Here is an 18,439-nt window from a genome sequence, read left to right on the forward strand (position 1 = left end):
ACGAGGCAGTTGGATGTGAAAGAGAGATAACTATTGATGCAGGTTTTCTAATCATTTATCCAGAACTCATATGCTGGGTGGATTTTATTAAACTTGTACTGATGGATGACTCAAGGCTTTCTATTACCTGTTATCACATGTTTGCTAATGCTCGTGGAGCCAATATTTATCGAGTGGCAGCACTAAGACTTATTACTGTAGTCCAGGAAGAAATATGACTGTGCTGGCAGGATTGAAGGAGGTTTTATTATCCTGCATGACAGTGAAGGATAGTTTGGGTGGATGTTCTGGTTGTGACTTTATGGCCTGACCCAGCTTCCACCAAAACCAATAAAAGAGTAGAGTGGCCCTTAGAGGAGAGGGGAATGAAGTGAAAATTGCTGTTATCTGTGTCCATCATGGGACTCTCCGGGCCATTAAATCGGAGAGTCTGTGGGGTGCTGTTCTCTGCCAAACAGGAGGGTTTTAAGATTTTTCTCTGGTGAGGAATGTGCAGAATGATACAATGGTTAACAAAATTCGTGCTTATCTTGGGTAAGCTTCAGTTAAAGAGATACTGAAACCTTACATGGAAATAAAGGGAGGGTAACCCAAATTTACTGAGTGCTGTTTTTTGGTTTTAAGGTTTAGACTTTTCCCGACCACAATTTGATAAGTGAATTTCTGAGCTATATAAAATACTTTTCTGCTCTTATTTATTCTCTCTTTTCGTCTTTTTGACCCAGTTGATTGGACCCTAAATGTTGCACTGCTGTTTTCAGGGAACCTGTCTTGTGCTTGCCTTGAGATGTTTTGTGAACTATTTTTTTGATGATAAATACTGATGCTTCATTAAAAGAATGAGCTTAATTTTTGTGTTGCTTTCTCCTACCTGATATGGGAGGTTTCTACACCATGAACCTCCTCAATACCACACTCCAGTTTTAATTTGGAGGGTTTCAGAGATGTGATCTTGCAGTGTGTTGAGCCTGCTTGTGTTGGCCCAGCAAAATACCAATGCTATTAAGCTTCACTGAGATTCGATCTCCTAAAAATAAGCAGTTATTTCAGAGGCTTGGAGCCCAAGTGCTGGAGTAATACTGGCAGAGCCACCCCTTCCAGACTGTAATTGGCTCTGGATTTGTGTATACAGTATGCTACTTTATGTGCTTAGAGCATATTATGTGTGGCATGACTAATGATTTTCCCTTTTCCTCCTTTTTTTCCCTTTTTTTTTTCCTTTTTCTTTTTTCCTTTTCCATAAACACAAGGCTCAGGTTGAAGCTAAGAAGGAACATGAGGGAGCAGTTCAGTTGCTAGAGGTAAGATACTCTGTGTTACCTTTGCCTATTCAGGTTCCCTTCTGAATGTGATAACTTTACAGTATCATCACTTCTGAAAGTTCCAAGGAATATGTAGGCAGATAGATTTATTTTTTTTTACCTTCTAATATAATTGCATCCTCTAAGGTTTATAATTCAGTTAGGAGTGCATTAAGCTGAGCTGTTGGAAGTGGTTTGTGTACCTCAGTTTCTCATTTGGGACCTTTTTTTTTTGTAAAATACTATTAAAATAGAAAGTGATTAATTATGAGAAATATTATTTATTAGGCTGGAAATATAGCTGCAAATACCAATCTGTTACCTAACGTTCCTAATTAAATACTGGCTAATAAACATAAGGCAACATGTTAAAGAACCAAAAATTTTAAACCTAATGAAAGAATTTAGATACTTCAAATAACCTTAAAAGGGTGTGGTAGAGGGAGAACACTTCATTTTTCTGCCTGATGAAAAGAAAAGGCATTAAATGGTTGTTAAGGGTTAATGTATCCTAAAGAACAGGCAATACCATGGATTGATCATAGCAAGTGCATTGTCAATATTTCATTTAAAAATCTGTTTTTAGCAAAAGCTGATTTCTAGTCTGTTTAGCTTCCCACAGTATTTCTATATGTCCACTTGCTGGTCATGCCTTGGTGAAAAGTGTTTTTTCAGGTGCATCGATCAACTGTAAAGAAAAAATAATTAAAGAATTCGTTCATAAAATCAATATTCCCACAGCACGTGTTTTGCTCATAGCCTTTCATATTCACCATATACATTAAGTTTGTTTTAGCTTTCAGAACACAGGATTAAATTATTATTTAATGCCTGGTGGAAAGTATATAATGCAGGAAAACATAATTAAAAACAAGGCAGGCAAGAGATTATTTACCCCCCTCAAGCTGAGCACAATTGCTGTGTAGCTGATTTGTCTGCAACCTGCGATCTGCACAACCCCACCAAGGTTGCCAAAGCTTTTGCTTTTTATTGCCACAAGTGCATTTTATTTAATGTGCCTTTTGCAGTTTGAGATCAGCAGCAATATTGATTTCTGAAGCGCTCTGTAGCGTGGTTTGTGTTAATGCATGTTTTTACACGTGGAACTGTTCTAATATACTTCGCTTTGAAATGTAAAAACAAAACAAAACAAAAGTATTCAAAACTGTTTTTATTTCTTTGGTTATTTCACATCTCTTTGTTTACTGTGTCCTGTTTGGGATTTATTGCTTTGCACTTCATCCAGAACACCTTGGACAGCATGCAGGTATTTTAGGGCATAAATTCTCCTTCCCCTGTCCTGAGTCCTGCACCTTTCCCTCTAAAATGAGTACGATAGCCCTGCCTAACCTTGCATGGGATGCGTGCTAGAACCATTGTTATGCAAGCATGCTTTGCCATTTTTTTTTTTTTGGCCAAATACCAAATCATCAAAATTAGACTTTTATTCCATGAGAAATTAATCTTGGCATGATTTGATGAGAACTCAGATCCTGATTTTGAAAGTCAAATTTCTTAAGAGCATGCCCATTAGGAATGGTTTGGTAGTTTATTCACCACTGTAAACTTTCTGACTGTGTGGATTTTGTCTGAATTCAGATTGTTTCGTTGTTAATGCAGAGACTATTTCATGCGATATTTTCACCTGAGGTTGATTTGAACCACCCAGTGAAAGCTTTTGCTGCTAAGAACACCTAAACTATGAAATAATATCTCCCCAGCAGAACATGTGAGTTAATTACCAGTCTGAATTCAAACCTGTCCACTTGGAAAGTTGCTCATCATCTTCCCTGTCTCGTGTGAACAGTATCTGTCTTGTAATGGATGAAGTCTCTGCTTCATTTTCTGTTTAAGAAACCATTTGAACTTTAGAAGCAGCACCATGGGTTGTATGAGAAACCTGGCGGGTGCCAAGTGACAGACATTCAATCTGTCTGCAGCAGGGAATGTCTCTTCATACAACCACTGCTGTAGGCAGAGCCACTTTTAGAGAGGTCTGGTAGACTTGGCACCTCTGTGCCATCGTTATCAGGGCAGATCATACGGGAGGAACCACGGCAGAGAATAAAGCCCCAGATTTCTGGGGCTGTGAGCACACGCCTCGCTCTGCACTGACGTACACGGACGCGTAGGTTTTCTCCAGCGAGGTGAGTCTGGCTGGCTGACAGCAAACCAAGCACATGCCTGAAGCCAAGAAAGGAGGATGAGCACAGGGAATGCTTCCTGGTAGCTCCACTGAGGATTTAGGGCCCTTTTTTCTTTATACAGTACCAGCTTTGTGCTCACTTCTAACTCACATCCTTAAGCAGTAAAAGCGTTTCTCTTCCAGGCTTCCCACTGTCATGACAGAACAACTTGAAATTTCTACATACTCAGAAGAAAAGATAAAGAAGGCATATACTGAAATGCATGTACTTCTAAAATTAATAAATAATAACACATTACTGTTTTTTTAAAAATAATTTTAAGATGGGCTTAGCATCTTGTTGAGATTTGGATTGTGATGTTTTTATTTTCCGTTTCCTGCTAGAGTTTCCATAACTGCATGTAGAAAAGTCAGTGTATATTCTTAGAGGGTCAAATAGCTCATCCTTAAAAGAGGGAACCAAAAAACCCAGACCAGTTTACTTCTTTGTGTGCTTAATGTCCTTTTAAAATTGTACATAGGTGTCATATTCTAGCAGCAAATTAACAAGCAGCAAAGGCTCACATTTCAGTCCCTCAAAACCACAGCAAAGAGATGAAAGACTAAAAAAACCCCAAGCATTTAATGTTTGTGTAAAGCTCCCACAATGTCTCTGATTCTTATTGGGTTTTGTTTTATAACAGATCAGATGGATACCCTGAGACATCTTTAGCAGAAATAAATTAATTGGTGTTATGAATACAGAGAAATTTTATCTTTTAAACTCACTCCAGCTTTAAAAAAGTATTCATTACAAGAAAAGGAACAAACAGTACCACCTTCTGTAGTAGAAAATTTGGATTTCTGGGTTCTTCTGGGTGCTGTAAATGTTTTCCTTGTCTTTAGCTGAACTGGGATCTTTTTAGAGGTGGCATGTAATATATGTTGCTTTCTTGATACGTAAAATGTGCAGTTTTTCTTACATGAACCGAGAATGTTTTTGTCTTTGAGAAAACCCAAACTCTTAGTTCAGTTGAATGAATTTAATTGATATCCAGACCTCCTTTGTTAGAACAGTTGTTTAATAAGACATATACTATAAATGGGGTTTTAATGAAGGAAAGTGATGTTTGTTCATCACAAAGCACCAGTTCAGGATACAATACATCAACTTTTCATACAAGGAGCCCATTGGTGCCTCTGCTGAGCTACTTCTGCTGAGCTACTTCTGCTGAGCTACTTCTGCTGCTTTGGGTCACAGCACATAGACCTGGGTTCTCCCTGGGTCTTCAGTGGCCTTTCCTCTGCCACATTTCCAGAGCACAGCCCAACTGGTTGCCCCTTTGTGAAAATCAAACCTCACAAAGGAAAACTGATTCTTCAGTCTTTGCAAGAGGAGTTAATATGTTCTTTCCTAACTCTCTGGGCACTCCAGATTTGTGGGTTTTGTCTTCTATGCAGATTGAATAAAATGCAGATTGAAATTTAAATTCATTGTACTGAAAACATTGTTATACCCTTAATTTAGCCAGTACAATGAACGTGCAGGATGTGGATAAAAGGCTTTTTCATGCTCTAGTGTCTTTACTACTCTTTATATGTTCTGAGTAAAAGTTGCAGAAAAAAATCCTGAATTCCCAGGCCCTTTGTCATTTCTTTCAGTCAGGAAACCTTTCTTTCACATCACCTTATCCATTTTCTCACATCAGGAATTCATGAGCTGTACATAGGCAAATTTCCCAGGTCAGCACAGAAGTTCTCTTTTGTTTTAAGTTCTTTTTTAAGTTCTCTTTTGTTAAAGCCTGATGCCTCGAAATTAAAATGAAAATGTTTGCCAACAATGACATTTTGGTGCTTCTCACAGCCTTTCAACCAACCTCCTGTTGCTGGAGTCTGGAGTACTTTGTGTGGTTTGGCTTTAAAGAGAGGAGCATTTGGAAGGGAATTCAACCAGCACCTGGGCCCATATTCTGCATGAGCCACTGTGGTTTTTTTGTTCTTGTTGGGTTTTAATACATAAATGTTAATCCAGCCATTCAGGAGGTTTGTACTTAATAGCAGAGGATGGGCAAACCTCAGAAAAATACCTGAGTTTTAGAAAAAGTTGGAAGAGCACACAAAACTGACACAAAGCCGTAGGATCTGTTTGCAGGTGTTCTTGGCAGTGGTTTTTTGAGCACTGCCAAAATATCTGATGAGGAATTTCCCCTTCGGAAACTGAGGACGAAAGGAGAAATCACCTCAGTATTCCAGGGTTGCCACCAGGCTGAGAATCAGAGGGAGATCGTGGGCCTGTTTATCCCAAATAGTTTGCCTGTCCTGGCTTCCTGGTCCTTCAGAAAAATCTGATGGAGTCAGAGCTCTGATCTCGGTGTTGTGTCTTGGTTGTGCAGGCCAAGGTCCGGGAGCTGGAGGAGAAATGCCGGACGCAGAGCGAGCAATTTAACCTCCTGTCCAGAGAGCTGGAGAAGTTTCGGCAGCAGGCAGGGAAGATTGATCTCCTGAGCAGCAACACGTTGGCATCCTCGGATATCTCTGGTTCTCCTGGTAAATCTCTATCCCAGTTAATGAATGGAATAGCCACTTCTATAGGCAAAGGTAAGGACCAGCCTTTTGTTTGTGGGTGTCGGTTCTGCCCTGCAGGTTTTCCGATGCAACTCTGTGATGTAAACACAGTTTGCTGTACAAGTGGAGGGTAGAATCCACTCCTGTTCCCGTTTTGTGACTTGTTTAAATTTCAAAGTATCTCTTAAGCCTCCACTGAGCTCGTTCCAGTTTTATTTGGGCACTGTTGGCAGCACAGTTCTCTCTAATTGTTGTTGGGTGTAGTGATAAGAAACCAGTTCAGTGTTAAAATTGTGTGTTCCTTATGTAAAACTGTACTTCCATTGTAAGAAGAAGGACTGTCTACAAATACAGGCTTTGTTGTCAAGCCTTCCCTGTTTCAGGGACACAGGGGTAGGTCTGCTATGGAGAAAGAAAGCACAGAGACCCACACACACTGTACTGACCATTACATAGAAGAGGAGTGTAAATAGAGATGGGTAGAAAATAGGGGAACTGAACAAAGTATTTTGACAGTCAGCAAAATTGTTTTGGTTTAATTTCATTTGTTCAACAGAAATAATACACTTCTCCATAAAAAAATTCAAAGTAAAACATTAAAAAATTAAAATTGAAGCAAACACTGTCTACAAAACACAGATTCTTGTATAAAGTGATTTTGGTTGAAAATTAGTTTCATGGGGATATATTTTAACAGAACTTAGTGAGGATAATGTCTAGAGTTGCTTGCTAGACATTAAAGGTATGTTTAAATTTTTAACCATGTTTCAAATAGTATTTAAATATGTAACTCCCAGTTGTTCTAGAAACAGAAGAGTCTCAACAAACACATTGTTGATTTGAGTTTGAAAACAAGTGGAGAATGTAAAGTTTAAAAAAAAAGAAAAATTGATTTACATGTGTATTGTTGTTCTTACACTTACAGTGCTCAGGATAGTCCACAGTGTGTGGTTATCCAAGATCTGTGTTGAACTTTCACCAGGTCATCTCCTGTTGCCAGAAGCAAAGGTTCTCCTAAGTACAGAGCTTTGTAAACCATCCATTATTCATAAGAAAATTGCAAAGGTCAAGGCAAGAGGTTACCTGAGCACACTTGGAAATCACTTCCATGTAAATCATGTTGGATTGTGTATTATCAGGATGTTATTCTCGAGGCTGAGGAGTGTCCTCACCAGCTCAGTGAGGAATCGCTTCACTTGTTCTGCAAAAAACAGCTGTCAGTTAATTCCCTTTACTTACAAATTCGCCAAAGGTTGTTTTAAAATAAGTGTGAAAAGGAACTGGAAATATGAAATAGTCTCGACTTTTTTCCCTAAGCTTCTAGAAAAACTCTGAGTAACAGGTCCTGGGAATCACAAATCATTTCCCTGCTGCCGCAGACGAGCAGTGATTTTCAGTGAAGGGTGCTAAACCCAATGTGAAACCAAGTCAAAGGGAAGCAAGGTGACATCCTTCTTTCATTTCAGTTCAGTAACTCTGTATTTTGTGTGCCTTGGGTTCTTGAGCACAAAATTGGAGCTGTTGGCAGTCTTGCCCACTGTGGTGCATGTTAATTCATAGGCTTTTCTGGAGCTGCAGGTTTTACTTAACTGGATGTCAAAGTGCAGTAAATTGAGAATTCTGAAGGCATTACCTGATAACCATAAGAATTTAGTAGAAATTCCCTTAATACCAGCAGCATTAGCTCTTCATGTCTTCTAAGGACAGGATTTTCAAATTAGTTCAAATTAATTTTAAAGAAAAGGTAGTTAGGTATTGAAATGTCCTTCAGGCAGCTGGGGAAGGTCCAGCCTGTATCACTGCAATTGATTTAAGCAGACCACCATGCCCAAATGAAAATCACCTAAACTTTTTAAGGTACTCAGTCAAACTCTCCAAACTAATAAAATACTAATGGAAAAACCTTTTTAGAAACCTTCAAAACATGCCAAACAGAAATATTCCTTGTAATCCTTGAGTAAAGGCACAGCAAACGCAGCCAGGTCTGTACTGAAGGCATTTAAAAGCTGTAAATCTTTCCCCATAACCTTTTGATTTTTTATGTGACTAAGAATTCAGTGAATAAACATCAGAAATCCTTGGACAACATTCATTCTCAGTATGAATGCACTGATAACAATAAAGTGATGTTTGAGCAAGTGGGCAGGATTTCTAATTATTGAAATCAGCCCTTCCACAATAATGATGGTAATGTACAGCAAGTTCTTCAAACCAGAAGTGTAATTATTTTTATTATGTGTGAGGAAGAAAGAACACAAGAGGGAACACAGGGACAGCTTTCAAAGCAAAGCAAATGACGGAAATGAGATCAGTTTATGACCAGCTGCTTTGCCTTAATTGGTGATGTTTGAATGTATCAGGAAATGAAATAAACCCAGCCAGAATGGATTAGAGCATAAAAAGTTCACTTTAAGCATATAATAATGTCACAATCAGATAGAGAAACCTTAAGATTTATTATTCATCAGATAAGAGGCTCGTTTGAATGGTCTTTCTGGGTAATTTAGGTAGTCCATATGGAATCAGCAATTGCAATAAATAAAATGGAGAGTCTAATTGTAATGCAAGTATGGGCAGCTTTAATTCTCCTGAAACATTTCAATTAGGCCTGGTGATCTTCCTTTTCTCTTGAAAGGATGTTCTTCAGACTTTAACAGGTATTTGCCAGGCATGGGAAAATAATGGCCATTTTGAGCATATATTGATTTCACAAAGACTTTATGGATAAAAACCCCGTGGCTTTATAGGGTTCTTTTCTAGCATTTAGAGAAAAAAAAGAGACATTTCTAGATGCTGCTGCATTTTCTTAAGAGCTGACCTCTTGTACTCTTCATTTTAAAATGTGGTTTTTCCAGAGGGCAGATGTAAAATGGAAGGTGTTTCGTTTGGGTTTTTTTGCTTGGTTTGCAGTTAACAAGCTTTAAAACAGTCTGTAGGTCTCATTCCTCCACAGTCTGTAGCTCAAGCCCAGGGACATCATGCAGCCTTTTTCATCTGTATCCTGCATTCACAATCTGCAGGAGTAGCCCTCCTCTGCAGAAATGATCAGGAGATGACAGAGGTTCAGGAGGTTTCAGGAGGAATGTGCTTCATGCACTGTGAGTCCCAATTTTGTTTGGTTTTTGGGGGTTTTTTTGCAAAGGCATTACTTGATGATGCCTGTGTTTATTTATTTTTTTTTTTAAAATCCAACTGTGGCTCTACATACATAGAATCAACATGAATTTATATATATTATTTAAGTATCTAATGACCTTTTAAAAAGGCTCCTCTCCAGAACACACAGGAACTCACTGCTAAAGTTGCATGATAAGGCCCACATGAAAATCAGTTCTTTCCAGTTTACTGCAGATATTAGAAGACCTTGAAAATGCAGTAATTTTTAAACTGCTTTAAGAAATAGCTCACATTGTGGCCCTAGAGAAAAGCAGTCCCACAGCATGGAAAGAGCCTTAGAGGATCAGCTTCTGTTGTTTCACACACTCTTTCCTAAGGAGACAGGAGTAGATGGCACCCTGTGTGGATCTTACTGACAAGGGAGATGCTCCATTGCACAAGTAGCCAAATAAATGGAGAAACAGAGGACACTGAAGGCAGCAATTAGTCCAGTTAGGAAGACGGATCCATTTTGCAGAGCTAGACTTGGGGCAGAAGCTGCACTTCCACATACAATGATGGATATTCCAGTCACTCTGATGGGAGGTGAGGTATCTATGTGGGCATGCATGTGGCCAGTCACTAATGCAAACACAACTACCACATAGTTTTCTCTTCTACATGTCAAATTCAGGGCAAATTCTATGTACCCTGTTTCACAAGTGAAAATAATAAGACAGATCAATATCTTCCAGCGTCCTGATGCTCCTGGAGTTCTTGATAATGCATGTTCCTATCCTAGTTATCCTATATGTGTGCAAAGCAAGGGCTAGATTGTCCTAGAATCTTTCTCCACATTTACCATGTTGTGCAACTAATTTAAAAACAAAGCCTGAAGAATCCAGGAGGTATGAGACCAAACAGCAGTTTCCTTTGAATGAATAATCACAGTTGGCCCAATTATTTATAGGCTTGGCGCTGACAGGCTGATATGGCAAGCACATTAACAGCAAACAGAAGGAGCTAAATTGGCTGAAGGTTTCTGAACAGGGATGACTTTTTTGTTATATATGTGAGAAAGGTTCCAAGAATAAAAAATGTGCCCTTTTCCAGCCTGGGGATTGCTGTAAGCGGGGCTGGCTGTAATTAATCTTTTGTGTGGTGAGTTGTATATTACCCTGCTGTCAATGGGCTTAAGCTGTCCTGCTGTAAATTACAGTGATGCAGAGAAAATTAATCATAATGGACTAATGAGAACACCAGAAAAACCCTCTGATGATATTCTTGGAGCTTATTCTCCTCTGCAGTATGAATAAAGAGGTTCCACTGATAATTCCTGGTGACGTGGTCTGGGAAGCTGCAGTTCAGTAGCAAAACATTGCTGTCCAGACTTCTGGCAGAACAGGAGAGGAAATGCTGAACCTACACATATTCAGAAAAATTAGAGCATAGGCTCATTATGTTAATGAAAAGGAGAATGCACTCTGCATATCTGGATGTGTCAGCAAGGACTGTGCTTTGCTGTAACTTCTGCTCACGCTGCAGGTATAACTAAGCTCAGTTTACAATCTCCTGCTGTCCTGTGGTTTGGGGACTAAACTAACAGTAAAAGGGAAAAAATGTAGAATAATTTTATATAACACTTTATTAATCTGTCTTGTAACCTTGATGACATGGTTATTTTTAATTGTCTCCCCTCACCTCTAGGCCTGATTTTCACTGGAGTCAGTGGGAGATAAGAGGGATCAGCCTCCTTGGGTTATTCAACATGCAGTATATGCTGCCTTTTTATTTTTTAAAAACTGTTTTTAAAAGCCCAACAAAAACATTCAAAAAGGATTTCTGAAGATTTTTCCTTTTTCATAGCCCAAGTCTTCCATTTTTCAGAAACTGGAGAGATGGAACTGTGACCAAATTACGTGTTTTAGTGCTGGTGTTAAAGAGGAACTCTCATGACGTATGAAGCAGGTGCTCTTGGCACTTGCTGCCTGACAAAAGTCAAACCACTTCATTTGAAAATGAACATCCTGCCAGCTAAATCATTAGCATTTCAGTCACTTCCTCAGAAGACAAATGTATGACTTGGTTCTACTTTCCAGTATATGACAGAGTCCCCAAAAGAAATAAAGGTTCTAACAGCAGCTTGTTAGTGCTGGGTTTGTTAAACAGCATGTCAGGTAACTTCTCTGTACATATGAAGGTGCTCAGAATGAAGGTGGACTTTTTTTCAATAAGGAAAAATTGAACTTTGAATTTTTTTAGTTAAAATACCTTCACTTTCTACATTATGTTTTGTTACATATTGTTGATTTATGTGATTTACCAAGAGACTGGGAACGAGTAGGCAGAGCCTTTTATGTTCTGCAGTCTACCTACTGTAGTCTTTTTCTAGAAGGATTTTTAACGGGGGAAGAAAATAACTCACTGCTGCTTATCAGTTGGCAGTGTTTCTGCTTGAGAGCAATTCCTTATTCTCGTGTGTGTTTTGTTCACTGCCAGTTCACGAAAGTCCTTCTGGAAGTCGCTGTGTGATCTCAGAGTTTATACGACCCCTTCAAATATCTGGAGACAAACCAGAACAACTGTCTGTCAAACCTACATTCCTGTCCAAGTCAAGATCTGGTACCCCAAGATGCAGATTTGATTCAGACGTGAGTCTTTTTAAATTTCTTACTGAAAATGTGTGTTATAGGGGCCAAGACTCCTCTGCTCCGGGGGGCTGATGCAGGTTGATCCACCTGCTTTTAAAAAGTCAAGACATGAATGTTCTCATTTTCTGAGACAGCTCAAGAACACCATCAGTGGGAATGTAATTGATATTTTCAAGGAAGATACCACCTGCTAACAACCATTCCAGCCTTTCCAACACCCTCTTAAACTGGTACTGAGCCTGTAAAATGGAAGTGGAAGTTGCAGGATGTTGTCACCAAAGTCTTCCACCATCCAGCTGTTACATCTGGTGTTTAATTGTACTTTTGAAAGGTTCTGTTCCTCCTTTCTTAGAAAGGTTTTCTGCTTTTCAGTAGGATTTTGGTAGAAATCCAGCGGGAGGCTCAGAAGAGCTTTTCAAAGCTGCCATAACAAGTTGTTTGTTAATATTTAGGAGAAATGTTGTATATAAAAATAGGCATGGGACAAATTTTGGAAAACTTTTTAGAAGGGTATAATTTTCTATTAAATACTAAAAGGTCTGTTTTGTATGGGCAGATACCCATGAGGAAATGATCTTTAGATTTTACCCCTCACTTTGTAGTCTGGAGTCCCTTTCTTACCTTTCTTTACAGGAGTAAATAAATTGCAACTGTGTGCATGTTTTCTTTCTATATTATATAAGTTCATTGCTATTGAACCTGTGAAAATTGACAGAAACAAATGTTTCTAAGTAGATCACAAGCCTGAGTGTTGTGTAGGACACTCAACAAAATATAAGATTCTTGTACAGTAGGAATTCCATGGGAATATCTAAGGATTATCCACAAGAAATATTTGTGTATATTTGTGTAGCAGCATTACTGAAAAGTGGAAACATTTACTGCTTTTAGAAGAGGCCACAGAAAAAGTAGTCAGAGCAGAAAAAGCAGCTTAGCAAGGAGACTTAGGGAAGCAGAACTAACAGCAAGGAACAGAAAAAGCACACGTCAAATTTAATTCCCTTTTTCTATTATTTTTTGGAGTTATCTCTCACTGAGAATGTCAAGCCCTCTTTTGGAGAATTGTACGTTTTGTGCCTTCTAGAGTGTAATTATGTGATACATACTTACATTATGCAAGCTCACAGAAATTAAGCTCCATTCCTTTTCGGAGATATCCAGACCTAAGGGACAGTGTATGAATAAAATCTAAAAATGGAGCATAACGCTGGGAAGTCTGAAATAAATAAGAAAAAAAAAAGGTGACACTCTGCAAAAAATGTATTTGCAACTGCCCTGGTTGTCACTGGTGCCAAAGTCTTGTAGAATAACCATTCTTGGTTGAGTTATGCACCATATAAAGGTGTCAGGGTGATAATCCTTGGAAATGTGCATACATCCCCAAATTCTACTCAGGGGAAAATACCTCTTCTGTGACTATTAGTGTCCTCTTCACTGGGGTCAAGTGTTGGCAGAACAGTGTGTGCTGTGCTAACCCACCTCTTGGGAGTTAATTCAGAGGAAAAGTGTCTTAACTCAGCATTTTTCTGGTGTACTTTTGACAGGGACCAGTTTGGAGCTGAAAGTTGCAGTTCAATATTCACTCTGTTTAGATGGTAAAATTGCAGTCAATTTTTGGACAATTTGTGTTACTTGATCCCACTGTTTACCTGGCATTTCTATTTTGATTAAAGTTCTCTCAAACCCAGGCCAAGAGTTGGTCATTTTTTCTGAAATGGCTCACAGCATTCTGTAAAATAAATGGCAGGAAGTTTGACTCTCACTTGAAAAACTCTACTAGGCTCAAAGCATAACAGAAAGAGTTACTGGTTTAGCAGTGAGATACCTGGTGCAGAGCTAAAATAGGCAGTGTCTGTGTTGATTCAGCACCACAATTTAATCTCTGGGATTTGTAGACCAGATTTGTAATGGAATAAATGTGTGGCTTTGCAGATTTGAGTTAAATATGATGGTAAATTCCGAGGAAATATGTTTCTTTCTGTTAGTGGAAAGGGTGGGATTCAACAGATGCTGGTGCTGTGGATTGGATGGGATTGGCAAGGGGATATATTTTGTGTCATACTCATTGTTTCCAAGTGTTTGGAAGCTGACACTTGTCCCAGCTCTAAACATTTGTCTTAAGTGTTTAGTCACTGCTATCAGCCCTTCTAAGTAAAATTAACCAGTTGTGTTCCATGTTGGAATTTAATTTCTGTTTTTTCTCACTGTTGCATGTTCGCTGTCTGATTTATCTTACCTGTCAGGAAAACGGTTTATGCAGCTTTTTGAAATAGCATTATCTTTTTTTTTTTTTTTTTTGCCCCCCTACAGATGGATAATGATCAGAATTCCAATACCTCAAAGCAGAGATATTCTGGGAAAGTCCATCTTTGCATTGCCCGTTATAGGTAAAACCCCCCCATCTCATTCCATATATAATACACAGTTGTAATATTCAACATCAGGTTTTCCTTCACTTTATTCACACACTGAATTATTACATGGAATCAGTGTTATGGATAACAGACCCCTTTACTGACTGCAAAATAGTGCCATGTCCATGTGCTTTAATTGTCAGAGGAAGCTGAACATGACATGTCTCTCTCACCCACCACTGTATTTCCAACCTTCAGTGCCTAAATGACATGAAACTGGTACCTCCTACTTTGCAGAGGATGTCTCAGTCTGTTCTTATAAATTACTTTTTCAAGCAAGAAAATATTTTAAAGTCCATCGCATCTTTGCTTTGCACTTTAAAATTTCAGATATAAAGTCCTGTCATGATATAAATTTCGGGGACTAACAATTTCTTTCAGGATGGATATGGATTTAAGTACTTTGTAAGTACTTTTTGTCTCTCAGTAGCTTTCTTATCTGTAACTCACTGCTTTTGTCTTTTTTTATCTTGTCCTCGTGGAAGTTAATAAACCCGTGTAAGAGACACATAAAAGATATTAAAAAAATGGAATGTGGGGGCTGGAAAAGACCCCGCCACAAATGAGTTTCTTTTAATTCATTTTAAAAAATAAGTTTTAGAGCTGTCCACCTCCCCCTGATCAATGTTGCTCCTGTGCTCCCTACAGTTACAACCCTTTCGATGGACCAAACGAAAATCCAGAGGCAGAGCTCCCTCTTACGGCAGGAAAGTACCTTTACGTGTACGGAGACATGGATGAAGATGGCTTCTATGAAGGTATTTTTTTCCTTTTCCCGTCTGTGAATTCATGCTAATTCATGCAGATCGAAATCAGTCCGTCTGTCAAATGCACTCCAAATTCTTTCCTTCTTAGTCTACCACTAAATCAGTTGCTAAATTTACCCTTATCATCGCTCTGTTAATTAACAGAGTTTCTGCACCGGCAAAGCCGCTCCTTGCAGGCAAAGCTAATTATAAGACATTTTATAGTGTCAGCTCTTCCTGCTGGCAGGATTGAAGTTGACAGGAAAGCTTACTGGCAGTTCTGGTGTTCCCCTTCACGTTCTCAAGCTGTGAATGTTGTTTATGTAGGGTTTGCACTCCATCCTCCTTCCCTGTCCTATCCGCTCTCAAGGCACGGACATGAAAGAGGTGTTCTCCTCCAAGGATTTTAATGGCATTGCTCTTTCTCACCAGGAGAACTTCTGGATGGACAAAGAGGACTAGTCCCTTCAAACTTTGTGGATTTTGTTCAAGACAACGAGACCCGGTTATCAAGCACATTAAGCAGCGAACAAGATCAGAATTTTATCAACCACTCGGGTCCTGCTTTGGAAGGAGATCTCTTGGAGATAAGTCCACCAAGTCACATAGACTCCAGCGTCATCAGCAACGGCGCAGGGACTCTGGATGTGAACATTGATGAAATTGGAGAAGACATTGTGCCTTATCCTAGAAAAATCACCCTTATCAAACAACTAGCCAAAAGTGTCATTGTGGGCTGGGAGCCACCAGTAGTGCCACCCGGCTGGGGAACCATCAGCAGCTACAACGTCCTGGTCGACAAGGAAATCCGGATGAACGTCGCCTTGGGGAGCAGAACGAAAGCTCTCATAGAAAAGCTCAACATTTCTGCCTGCACATACAGAATATCCATCCAGAGCATCACCAACAAGGGCAACTCCGACGAGCTGCAGTGCACCCTGTTAGTGGGGAAGGATGTCATAGTAGCCCCCTCCAATCTGAAAGTGGACAATATAACCCAGATTTCTGCTGAGCTGTCCTGGCTCCCTACCAATAGTAATTACAGTCACGTCATCTTCCTTAATGAAGAAGAGTTTGACATTGTCAAGGCTGCTAGCTACAAGTACCATTTTTTTAATTTGAAGCCCAATATGGCCTACAAGGTGAAGGTCATGGCAAAGCCCCATCAGATGCCCTGGCAGCTTCCCTTGGAACAACGAGAAAAAAAGGAAGCCTTTGTGGAATTTTCTACATTGCCAGCAGGTTTGATATTTTTCTCCCTGCCCCAAAACTCTCCAGTTAAGTTTCTCTGAAAATACTAGATAAAATAACTTAACCTTTGGCTTCCTGCTCTAACCCCTGTCACTATTGTGAGCAGATTGGGCATTATTAGATTGCTTTATGCTATTTAAAATTCATTCCTGTCCTGCATTATTGTCTTCCTTACTCCTGGGTAAGGACAGATTCATTTTTGGGGGAGATAAACTCCAGATCATCATCTCAGATAACATGCTAAGTGTTTATCAGATTAATCTCCATTTGTATTTTATTTGTCCAGTTATAATATTTCTGGTAGTAATTTATTCTCATTGGTGTGAACAACGCTGGGAGAAAAAACAGTTTTTACTTCTGACATGTCATTTTTTTGTTATGTGTGTGTCTTAAAGCACTTTTTACAGATATTTTCTCTAATGAAAAACAACACAAACCTCTTAGAGGACCACAGAGTCATTTAGGGGACGTAAATGAATTTTGGCTGGGAAGTTGTAATTACACTGTACAATTTGAATCTGTAAAGTCAACAAATCCATTTTGTTTTGGATAGTCTGAGGTTTTTTCCCCACCTGGCTTTCACATTAGGAATGGTGGCAAGTCTTGTCAGTCATTTCCCACTATTTAAGAACACTGAAGTGACGTTAAAAACTGGAGCAGAAAGAATGTAGTGAACTAAAGGATAATCTCACGATTTTGGGGGTATATGGCAATACCCCTGAAAAAAATTGAACATGTGTCCTTATATATTCACCTACCCAATGCCATCTAATCAAGGACAAGTAGGAGACTCCTTCTACATTCAGTCTTTCAGATCCCTGAATGCCTCTGGAGCAGGGACAGACAAGCACAAGTGGCTCCTGAAGAGTGGAATGTCAGTAACATGTACTGAGCTGTGGTTCCTTCACTTCCTGCTGAGATTTGATTCCAGCAAAGGGGCAGGAATTAATTCTGGTCTCTTCCTTGGCTTGTGTGACTTTTATTTGTGTGAGGAGACAGGCAGGACAGCCGTGGTGGCTGAGTAGAGAGGGAGTTAAGCTCATATGTCTCCTCTTTTTGATGCTGTTGATTTATAGTTTCAGTAAAAACGTCCTCAGCTCACACATTTACTCTTTTGTCTGGAATCATGCAGGTGAGGTGAGTGGTGGTGCTGTTGTAGAACCTGTGGGAGGGGGGCATTTCCAACCTGGAATGTGTTCTGGGGGAGCTGGGAGGCACTGCCTGATTGCTGGCTTGAACTTATTACATTTGTCAGCTCCTTTACTGTTTGGGAAAGGCCTTTGGAGTGAGGTATTTTTCAAACACTGAACGTGCTGTATCTCCCTCTAGTTGCTGGAGTGTGCTAAGCAGTGCCTGAGCTGTTCTCTGCTGGGACCTGAAATGCAGTGAAGCCTCATCTTTTAAACCCAGAATCTTCCCCACCCCTTCATTGCACGGGGAACATTTTTACAGAAGCATGTCAACTTTTCACTGTTTTATAGCAAAATAAAATAGCAACAGTTGAAGTTATTAGAGGCCTATGCCTGTATTTCAGAAGTTATTGGAACAAAGGGAAAGGATGCCCATGAAATAAGTCAGTGATGGGAGTTAACCATCACAGTGTATCATGGTTTTGTCTTGCAAATACTGCTGGCTTCGAGTAATCACATCTTTCTTCTTTCAAACCACAGTTAAAAGAAAGAAATTAAGTGACTAATGCTGATTCTTTTTCTCAGACTGGATTATTTTTTCCTCTTTAAATGCCTCCAGTGCTCTGGCATTGGAAGCTGAGAAGCTCTGGCCTTCACTAGTGGGTTGGGTGATATCCTTACAGAAAAGGATGTCATCAGCCACTTATCCCAAAAAAGGAGTGGGGATCAGGGAATATTTTAATATTTTCACACTGTATCAAACTCAGGGTTTTTTGGGGAGTACAATAAGCAAAAATGATCTTGAGGGAACTGCTCACATTTCAAACCCAGAGAGAGCAGTTACATGAAAAGTGCAGGATAATTAAGGGTCAACTTTTCATTTTTTCTCTTTGCATAAATATATCATGTTTTGCATGATTTATACTGAAAACACAATGCTTCCTGTCAGAACAAAGCTGAGTGACAGCTGACCAATTGATTCATCAAAGCATTGGAATTTGATTTTCTTGATTCATCAAAGCATTGGAATTGCTTAAATTAAAACAGAAGTAGTTCTCTCTTGGACTCTCAGATCCAAAAATAGAAATAAGTACAGGATCAGAACCCATGGGACTGTTATTGGTTTTGAGCTAATTTATGTGAAAAACCCCATGAGGACC

The 18,439-nt window shown here is 39.3% G+C and overlaps 1 protein-coding gene across 15 annotated transcripts in view; it reads left to right on the forward strand.

Moving 5' to 3' along the window:
* RIMBP2 (RIMS binding protein 2) overlaps nucleotides 1–18,439 on the forward strand; it is a 95,977-nt gene that overhangs the window by 50,656 nt on the left and 26,882 nt on the right. For all 15 annotated transcript variants that reach the window (XM_027652291.1, XM_027652284.1, XM_027652285.1 and 12 more), the window contains 6 exons: nucleotides 1,251–1,301; nucleotides 5,820–6,024; nucleotides 11,587–11,738; nucleotides 14,049–14,125; nucleotides 14,801–14,910; nucleotides 15,331–16,140. In XM_027652291.1, coding sequence (XP_027508092.1) covers nucleotides 1,251–1,301; nucleotides 5,820–6,024; nucleotides 11,587–11,738; nucleotides 14,049–14,125; nucleotides 14,801–14,910; nucleotides 15,331–16,140 — 1,405 coding nt within the window. The remainder of the gene's footprint in view (nucleotides 1–1,250; nucleotides 1,302–5,819; nucleotides 6,025–11,586; nucleotides 11,739–14,048; nucleotides 14,126–14,800; nucleotides 14,911–15,330; nucleotides 16,141–18,439) is intronic.

The sequence above is a fragment of the Corapipo altera genome, unplaced genomic scaffold, assembly GCF_003945725.1.
Source record: "Corapipo altera isolate COAL_440 unplaced genomic scaffold, ASM394572v1 67, whole genome shotgun sequence".
In the NCBI taxonomy this organism is placed as follows: Eukaryota; Metazoa; Chordata; class Aves; order Passeriformes; family Pipridae; genus Corapipo; species Corapipo altera.